This window comes from Aulonocara sp. 'chitande type north' Nkhata Bay, linkage group LG13 (assembly GCF_057382095.1).
Source record: "Aulonocara sp. 'chitande type north' Nkhata Bay isolate Kocher_YH1m ecotype deep benthic linkage group LG13, A_spYH_male_GT1.1, whole genome shotgun sequence".
In the NCBI taxonomy this organism is placed as follows: Eukaryota; Metazoa; Chordata; class Actinopteri; order Cichliformes; family Cichlidae; genus Aulonocara; species Aulonocara sp. 'chitande type north' Nkhata Bay.
In genome coordinates this window covers 7,156,675-7,166,254 of record NC_141356.1, presented here as the reverse complement: position 1 = coordinate 7,166,254, position 9,580 = coordinate 7,156,675, and the positions used below count along the sequence as shown (strand labels likewise).

At 39.4% G+C, this 9,580-nt stretch overlaps 1 protein-coding gene across 3 annotated transcripts in view; it reads right to left on the bottom strand.

The window, feature by feature from the left end:
• Positions 1-924: 924 nt before the first annotated feature.
• rmdn2 (regulator of microtubule dynamics 2) overlaps positions 925-9,580 on the bottom strand; it is a 39,353-nt gene continuing 30,697 nt past the window's right edge. For all 3 annotated transcript variants that reach the window (XM_086258427.1, XM_086258428.1, XM_086258429.1), the window contains exons 6-11: positions 9,104-9,179; positions 8,475-8,552; positions 6,262-6,360; positions 4,185-4,238; positions 3,998-4,078; positions 925-2,733 (exon numbers count right to left, since the gene is read on the bottom strand). In XM_086258427.1, coding sequence (XP_086114553.1) covers positions 2,680-2,733; positions 3,998-4,078; positions 4,185-4,238; positions 6,262-6,360; positions 8,475-8,552; positions 9,104-9,179 — 442 coding nt within the window. In that variant the 3' untranslated portion in view covers positions 925-2,679. The remainder of the gene's footprint in view (positions 2,734-3,997; positions 4,079-4,184; positions 4,239-6,261; positions 6,361-8,474; positions 8,553-9,103; positions 9,180-9,580) is intronic.

The window sequence follows — 9,580 nt, the reverse complement described above, 5'->3', positions numbered from 1 at the left end:
AAATAAGTTGAGCACCAGATAAATAATTGCTGTCCATAAAAACTTGTTTGGACAAACTTGAATCTTGTGGGACGACAGGGGATCAGCAGAGAACAACTAGCCTAGCTAAGCTTGGTCACATTGCCCCCCAAAAATACCATGTACCCTGTAAAAGTCTAGAATTTGCTCTTGTTTGTGCCTCTTTCGCACTTATTTACATTTTAGTCATAGAAAAAAAAACATTAGTTTCTCTAAAAGAAAACAAACCAGCAATAAACTCTAAAGAAAAAAATGTAACCCCGTTTGACTCTTTAACTCCTCCAACCTTCTAAATGCAACACCCTGTCTGCAAAACCATTAAACAAAAAGTTTGATAAACTGCACGTCTGTTTTATGATCAAAAACATAAATGACAGCCCGTCAGTTTCCTGGATAACAAACAGGTTATAAATCTGTTATGCAACAATGGACAGCTAGTGTGTGCACACCAACGTGTAAGTGATTTCTGCAGCTGTCTCAACTCAGACTTTTGATTAAAGAGCACAGGAGGCTCATAAAATCAGCCAGGAAAGGTGAAGTTTTCATTCCTGTATAAACAAACACCTGTACTCACTTGGGAGGCACCCTTTTAACATGGCTCTACTGCGGGAAAAAAGAAAAGAAAAGTTGAAACATGACTAGGCGGGTGGGAAGTTAGCCTGAATGTGATCCAGTAACAAACTCCGAATTGCCCTGGCACAAAATGTACAGTCTCCGTAATCATGTAGGCTCCAGCAGGAGCTTGTTACACTCTGTTGATTCTGGATTAAGATCAATTTAGAGTATAAGAAAAAAAATAAAACAAATAAATCACTGTATAGCTTAATTATAAGTTACAGCTTACATAACTTTACTTCTCAGCAATAAAACCTCAAAAAACATAAACAAGACAGACAAGCTGGCAAATTTGATCAGGATTGCACAGATTTAATTGTAGATTCCAGTACCATCAATCATTAAACACACACTGTCTAAAATACAGCACAAGTATAATGCATAATCTCCATCCGATGCGATACAACCTTGAGGAACTCGTTATGGCATTAGAAAAAAAGAAAAACATTTGTAGTGTTGGTAGAAAAATACATAAAGCGACAAAGCAAAATAATTCATTTTGTAAGTAGACTTAAAAAATACAATGAAATAAAAAATAAAAGCCCTAAACTAATTTCCAGTATCAACAGCACCGACGTTTTCAATCAATATGCACGTTTTTCTTCATTGAGTAGAGATAATAATAAAAAATAACAGCTGAGAATATGTAAAAGAGTAATAAAAGGAAACATTCAAACTTCATTTCAATCTGATTGGGTCACATTTTAGTGGCATTATGCAACCAGGAATTCAGTGCTGTGTCATGATAAACAACGAGTCTGAACCTGGCATTATTGATCGGTTTTAATGGACAGCCATCAGCCCTGTGGTTTTTGTTGTTGTTGTTCTTGTGTTTTTGATGGCAAAAAAACAAAACACACCCTCAGATTTCCTGTCAGTGACTCTTTTTACATGAACACCAGATTCATTTGTTTTTTTTTAAGTTCCTTGAATCCCAAGTCAGATTTGGTTTTCCATATTAACTGAAACATATCCATTTCACAGTAACCAGTACAATAACGTGTACTATATATGCAGCATAATGACACCTCTCTATATACATCAAACACCTTTTCGGTTTCCTGATTCATGTGGTACATGTTACATAGCTCTCCAAAAAAAATGCTGACTCAGAAAAATTCCTAACATGTTTCAAACTAATCACATGTGAGTGTGTCAGAGCTCAATTTAAAAGGTTTAAAAAAATGAAAGCGTGGAAAATCAAATGTTCTTGGTGACCTATGAGAGGAGGAAACCTTCCAGGAATAGGAACTCTGGAGTAAAAGGCGCTTCTGTTCAAAAAAAACCTGCTGTGTTCCTGTACAGGTGCTCTTTGAATCTATTAAGAGGAAGTCACTGACATCATTTATGGTTTCATTTTTTCCATGATCTGGCAAACATGCAAAAGGGCACATTAAATACAGGACTTCAGGTGTGTGGTGTACACACAGAACTTGCTGCTGTCCAATACTACACTTCATTTGGTGGTACTGCTGTCACAGAAACTGAGGAGCAGGAGGTAAACGAGTTTGAGTCATGATCAGAGAATTTATCTGTGAGAAAATAATCTCATAAAGTCTGCACGTGAATGTTAAAAGAGACTATTATTGCTGGTTTGTATCGGGAGGGTGGTGGTGGCTGTTCAGTGGTCACAGCAATGCAAAATGTTTGGGTGCGTCATTGTCTGATGTGATAGGACGGAACAACAAACCCTGTTTGTCACTTTCCCAAAAGGCGACAGGTCTGTGTCATCAACCTGAGACACACTGGAATTAAGTTTCCTATCAGAGCAATCGGACCTCAGAGAATGTCTGCTACGCACTGCTATAAGCTGAAGAACACTGGTTTAGCTCACTCATTTAGCTGGAATCCTTTATGATGATTGGTTTCTACTTTTAAAAATTTCATAATACAAATATGACTGGAAAGGTACAACAGATGATCTGGATGCAGTAGCCTTTTACACCCACGGGCGCTATCTACACTCACAGAGTGAAATAACACGATGGTCTATCACATGCAGCTGCAGTACTCGCAAACTGATTCCCAAAAACCTTTCCTCTGCTGTCACACTCCAAGTGCTGGGCACAGTAAACTCAGCTCCTTTTGTGCCTCTTCATTCTGAAGGTAAAACACATGATAATGAATGAGTAACACCTTCAAACAGTTAAATATCTTGGTTTAATTTGCCTATTACAGCAGGCTATGATTAGGGATGGGTATCGAAAACCGGTTCTTGTTGAGAACCGGTTCCCACAGTTTCAATTCCTTGGAATTATTTGACATTTTCGCAAACGATTCTCTTATCGATTCCAGTCGACAACTTTTCTCCATGCCCCTGGTACACTGCTGAATGACGTCACCACGTTGCGGAGCGTCATTTACCTGGCAGGAAACACGGCGCCTAAGCGGCTCAAACGCTAAAAAGTTTGGTTATACTTTACGAGAACGGATGACAACAGGGCAACTTGCAATACTTGTAAGTAGATATTTCATTTAAGGGGGGAAATACTACGAATATGCAAAAGCATTTGCTCACAAAACACACGTGATAACCTTAAATGAATGTCATGTTTTTAATTCCACTCCGGACTCGTGAATCTCAACCCAGCAGCAGCGGTAACGTTTGCACGTCCTCTCCCGTTAATGCGGCAGGTAAATAATCAACTAACGGTGCATATTATGTTAGCGCGATCTGCCTTATTACCAAACTTGCCATTACTGTGCATTTAGGTGACCATGATGAGACAGACAGAGTCTGGTTGGCTCAGATGCTGGCAGTTGTCGCTGCAGTCTACCGGTAGCGTCTCCTTTCAGGCCAGGATAGACGAATGTCACCGAGCAGTGACTAAGTTTGTGGTAAAAGGCTCGCACCCATTTGCCACAGCAGATGCCCCCGATTTTTGGTAAGTGAATGTGTTTAATTGTAGGCAGGGACATTACTGGATATTCTTGTGTAATTGCTACAGAATAATTTATGTTATACTTTGTTATTGCTACAGAAGAATATTTATTTTACAATTACAATTTTTTCCCCGGGGACCCTGTGACACCCCACTGAAGAGCCATAGGCTGGATCTCTTAAGGATCTCTTAAGATCTCACTGTTGGGTTTGTAAAGCCGTGCTAATCCTAAATTTCTACCTTGTTCAAAGAGAAGATATAAAACAAAGTTCTAAGCAAATCGACCTTAGTGTTCTCCTTTGTTTTAAAAAAGAATCGATAAGAGAATCGATAAAGAATCGAATCGTTAAACAGAATCGAAAATGGAATCGGAATCGTGAAAATCTTATCAATACCCATCCCTAGCTATGATGTGTTTTTGCTAGCTGGATTAGATGAGGCAAAAACAAACAGATCTGAATACAGACGGTCCTGAAGTGTACCTCTTTGGATTCAGCACTCATTGAACAAGCAGCTTGACACATCTTCTTAGCCTTTTCGCACTGACCCAAGTCTTTGTAGCACTACCAAAGAAAAGACCCAGAACTGTCAAACGACTGTTTTGTCCTATTAGCATCTGTAAAACGGTTTATATTTCACAATCCAAGTACTGATATGTTTAGTACTAACCTTAGCCAGAAACACATAGTTGAGTTTAGAATAAGCTGGATGGAGCTCCTCGACCTGGTTAAAAACACAGACAAGAAAAGTTTCATAAGACTTAGTTAGACATAGTTTTCCAACGACCGCAAAAGACGCTAACATTTGTAGCATAGAAATAAAAAGCTAAGGTGCAAGTGCAAAAAAACAAAACAAAAGCGGTTAGAAGCAGCACCAAAAGGAATCCAATCCCCAAAGACACCACATGAGCCCATGTCCAATTTCAGAGAAGAAATAAAATACTTTTAAAACCGGTTACAACAGTTTTGACCTCTTAAGTCTTTTCCCCATTAGCTAACCAGAGCTAGTAATCAATGAGAAGTCCCAAGAACAAACGTTGACTTCGAATACCAACATGTCTACTGTGAAAGAAACAAACAACTAAACACATGCTGGAGTCATAAATAAGGCACCACAATAAAAGTCCACAAAATAAACGTCCATCTTTTATATACAGTTTATAGATTAGGTCAAAAACATTCACATCACAGTCTGGACCTACACCAGAACTATTACTAGATTTTGACAGACCAGACTTTATCTTTCTATTTTAATCTGTGCTGCTTTTTCTTTGTTTTTTTTCTTATGGTAGGTAACGTATGTACACGTGTGATATTCAGCCAATCAAATCCTTTATTCAGCACATGAATACAGAAAATCCCACAAGACAGCCAGCTGTTGACTACATACAGACACTGACACAGATATAGTGATATACTGTTGAGCTACTTCAAAATATGTTGCATTGCATTAAAATGTATGCAATGCAACACAATGCAAGTTTGTTCAGTTGAGTTGAGGCGCTCCAACTCAGTACTTAGACAAAAGCAGACATATCAGCAAATTCCTCTGAACTGAGTGTCAAGCTAATCACACAGACAGAATCACTGTCTAAAAACGATAAAAGCCATGCTGTCACGACTTTCATTCACGTCTGTAATAACAGCTTCTGTTACTAACTGAAGCGTGTGCTTTTGGACTACACATGAATATTTTGGTTTCACAGAGCTTGCTTTCATTCTGAGAATTCGATCTTCACACAGAAGGAGTAACAAGTTTAGTCTGCAGCATTAAATATGTCAAGAACGGAGCCGCATCTCTACACTAAGCTCTATCAAGGCTGGGGAGGTGTATAATGTTTTAGTTAAAGCTTCTCCAGGTCACTGGTGACATGTTGTAACTGTGACCACCTGAATCAAGCTTATGGTCTAGAAGACATGAAGATGAGGCATGCATAGGAATATTGGCCAAAAGCAAAAGTAATTTCCCCCACTACATAAACATTTCCAATGTAGGAACAGAGATTAAGCCTTTCTAAATACAGAGGGTTTGGGCTTTAAAAACAGGGAACAGATGCAACCTGCAGGCAAATTGCAACGTAGCACAAGATAAACAGGGGTGTGATTTAAGTGTTTCATAACTGAGGTCAGAACAAGTATTCAGTTAAAAAGTACAAAAACATAAACCACTGAATAAGAAATAAGTCTCACTTCTTGGTTTGAGGACATGGACTGAATATTACATATAACCATCATGCTTAACTTTCTTGGTAAACTTTAAACCTCAGACGGCTACGCCCATCGTTTGTGCTCAGAAATGATTGCTCTTATTTGTACAGTTCATCGTGCTTCACCCCACTCTCTGACTTTGCCTCAAACACTTTATTCAGATGTGGACAGCATATTGCTGTCCACATCTGTATGAATAAATAAATAAATAAATAAATAAATAAATAAATAAATAAATATTGAGAGAGAGAGAGAGGATGTGGAGGGTGAAGGTAACGGTGGTCCCCGTGGTAATCTGAGCACTAGGTGCGGTGACTCCCAAGCTAGGCGAGTGGCTCCAGCAGATCCCGGGAATAACATCGGAGATCTCTGTCCAGAAGAGCGCAGTCCTGGGAACAGCTAAGATACTGCGCAGGACCCTCAAGCTCCCAGGCCTCTGGTAGAGGTCCCGAGCTTGAAGGATAAACCGCCCGCAGGGGCGAGCTGGGTGTGTGTGTATAAAACATCGCAGAATAGCTTAAGAAACAAAACACCAGTACCTTAAGGAAATTCTTCAGTGCGTCTTCAACTGTGGCGCTTGGTGGTTCTCCAAACAGAGTTGAAGCAACTTTCCTCTCAATCCACGATAACTGAGACACCTGAAAACAAACATCACCAATCAGAAGAAAATTGGCCACCTTGGCTTAACATTAATGGATGAGAGGGGTAATGCTACAGTCAAAGGCATCAAGTCAGTGATGAAATAGTAACAAGTTGGAGGCAGTCTAATTTCAGTTTGCAGCTGAATTGGTTGAATTAATCTTTACATGTAATCTGTTTACGACATGACGATTAAATGTGATAGAATGGCAAATCTTTGCCACTATTCTAACAACTCATCTGCATAATGTCTCTTTGCAACAGGGGACTGAACTCTTGTTGCCAGCATGTTGTATTCTAGTTATATTTCTATGTAAAAGCAGGGTTTCTGTGGGCCGCTCTTATTTTGCAGCGATTGTGTCACTATTTGTGGATGAATTTCTGAAGTTCTGTTTTATACCTATCAGGTTCCGACTATACTCTGAATGTACAGTGATGGAAAAAGTATTTTCGCCTTTGTGATTTCTTATTTTCTTCCACATTTTCACACTTAAATGTTTCAGCTCGTCTATCTTTGTCTGATTCTAAAAATTTTATGTGAAAACCTTCGCAAGAAATGCAAAAAACTTCCATCCAGTTTTGACTCGTGTGACTGAGCCATAAAAAGCAGTGCATCACCGCCCCTTGTAGCTAATATTTAAAAGCCTATTTTCTGACAGTGAATGAAAATTAACTCATTCACTGCCAGCCATTGGCAGTGAATGAGTTAAACCCATTAACTCATTCACTGCAATTGACGGCTATAGACGTCAATGGCAGTGAATGAGTTAAAGAACTGTTGTGAATAACAAAGACAATTAAACTTTCACAAACTTTCACACATCCTCTGACTTTTGACATAAAAAACAAACAAAAATAAACCCCCCAAAGAATTAGGTGTAGGTACAAACTTCTAAAGAACACTTAGTAATGTACGTATATATGTATACATGTGAGCCAATATTTATAACTTTGACCCTATGTGGATCATAGAAATCTAGAATAAAGTCAAACTTGCGCACACAATTCTTAATTTTTAGAGTTATTAAAGACGAATGTTGAAAAATCTAGAGAAAGAACCGTTCTAAGAAATCATTAAAAGCCCAAAATGACCCTGACATTCATGCCAGTGATGATTGTATGTAAACGTATGACCACAGCTGTATTGCTGCCATCTCTTGAGCTGTTTAGGTAATGTTGATGTTCAGTATGTGACATCCAAAACACCCTGGATAATGTATAAAACAGCAGCATCTCAGACCAAAACAAATGGTCTCATTTGACTCTGATATACACAACATGTAATAGAAATGACATCTCTGAACAAATATGAAGAAATGTAACAGTTAAAACATAGATTAAAATAATCTGCACCCATTTACCAGCAGGACTGGTTACATATCATTTTTCAGAACTCTTACAGCCAACTTCCTGTTATTTTACTAGTGTTTCCATGACAACGGGCACCCCCGTCCACTTCTGCTCTGCTACTGACACCTTTTGCAGAAGAATGTCACCAGCCAGCAGCAGCTTCAGCCTCACACAGTCATCAGAGCTGTATCTAACTCCAGGTGTAGAATTGCTCTGGCAACATCAGGAAATTTCAAACAGAGATGCTGGCTGAATGTGAACAGTAGGTCATTGTTTAACATGAATGCCCCGTAGACAGCCCGTAAAATACAACCCCTGAAAATATCAGGTGTTATGAGCAGCTCATAAAACAACAGGAACCGTCAAAAGCAGAACGTCTGGAAATTTCGATCTAAACAACAGCAATTCATCATGTTACGTGCGTTTCTGAAAAGACTAGACAGTTACAGAAACAATCACGTGCTGCATCCCAAATGACTGCAGCTACCGAGCGAACACGAGCCAAACAGAAACAGGATGAAATTATCTCCCTGGTACAATCTGATTTAAAGCTAACAATGGATGGTGTTAACCTCCCATAGCGCTCTCTGTGAATATCGCAGAGGGAAAAACAAACCTTGAGGAAACCTAAACAGTGGAAATGAATGAGGGGAAACCGTGGGTGGGTTAGCATAGGGAGGTGGGAGGTCACGCAGACACGCTAGCCTTCATAAATGTACATCATATTGAGCAGAGATAGAGATGTGCTGTACTGGTCACATACAGCGTAGCACCAGCGGCCCAGAAGGTAGTAGGACAGCGGGTCCTGCGGCTTCAGCTCAATGGCTTTATCCAGATGATCCTGAGAAGAGAAGCAGACAGACAGAGAGAAGATTTTCACTGTTGATTCATAGCACAGCTGCACCGCCTTCTGTTCTGACCTGATCTGTCCTGCTTCACCAACCCACAAGTATTTCACAAACACCTCTCACACACGCGATCTAGTCGAGCTACCGCACACTCCTGGCTGTCACACACCCTCCCTCGTTCTTTCCATTCTTCTTCTGTTTTTTTTTTTTTTTTTTTTTTTAAATATCTTCCCTCTCCAGGGCTCTATCTCTCGCTTTCACCTGTCAAAGAGTTTTGAGGGAAAACAGTGTTTGCTAGAGGCTGCTGACAGAAGATAAAATGCTACGTGCTGCTGTTCCACACTCTGATGCAACTTAATGACTGTAGGAGGGTCTTATTGGCTTAAACTGTGAAAATGACCATTCCTCTTTAGCCTAAGCACATGGAGAATGCAATGCCCAATATGCATAAATAGATGTAAAATGCATTGTTTGCATTATATTATTATTTGACCATTCCAAGAATTTGCAAGGTCAAAACTAGCTCTCCGTTCACATGCCTTACCTTAAAGACGTATCCGTTCTTTATCTTGTTTTGGATGGTGTCATATTCGGCCATAATTCCACACATGATGGCATACCTGTGGGGAGACACTGCTATTAGAGGTTCAGGCCATCCTACTCTTAAACAAGCTATGTGAAGAAACACCCCAAATAACCCTAAACAAACAAATCGTACCAAACAGCAAATTAATATTTAATGTTTTCAAGCCTGTATGATATCATAAAGGGTTCAAGGAACTGAAGTTGCAGGAACCGTATTGGCAATTCTTCTAACCCTTCTGCTTATTTATTATTTGGCACCAAATTTGTTGTGTGCAATAAAAACCTTTGAGTTCTGGAAACATGAAAGTTCATGAAGTGCTTCCAGGTCATCCAACACTCAGACCCAAAAACTTGAGGTGGTGCTGAAATAAGTTTTACAATTACATTCTACCCTTATAAATATATAAATGGAATGAAAACAGCCAGATCCTAGGAT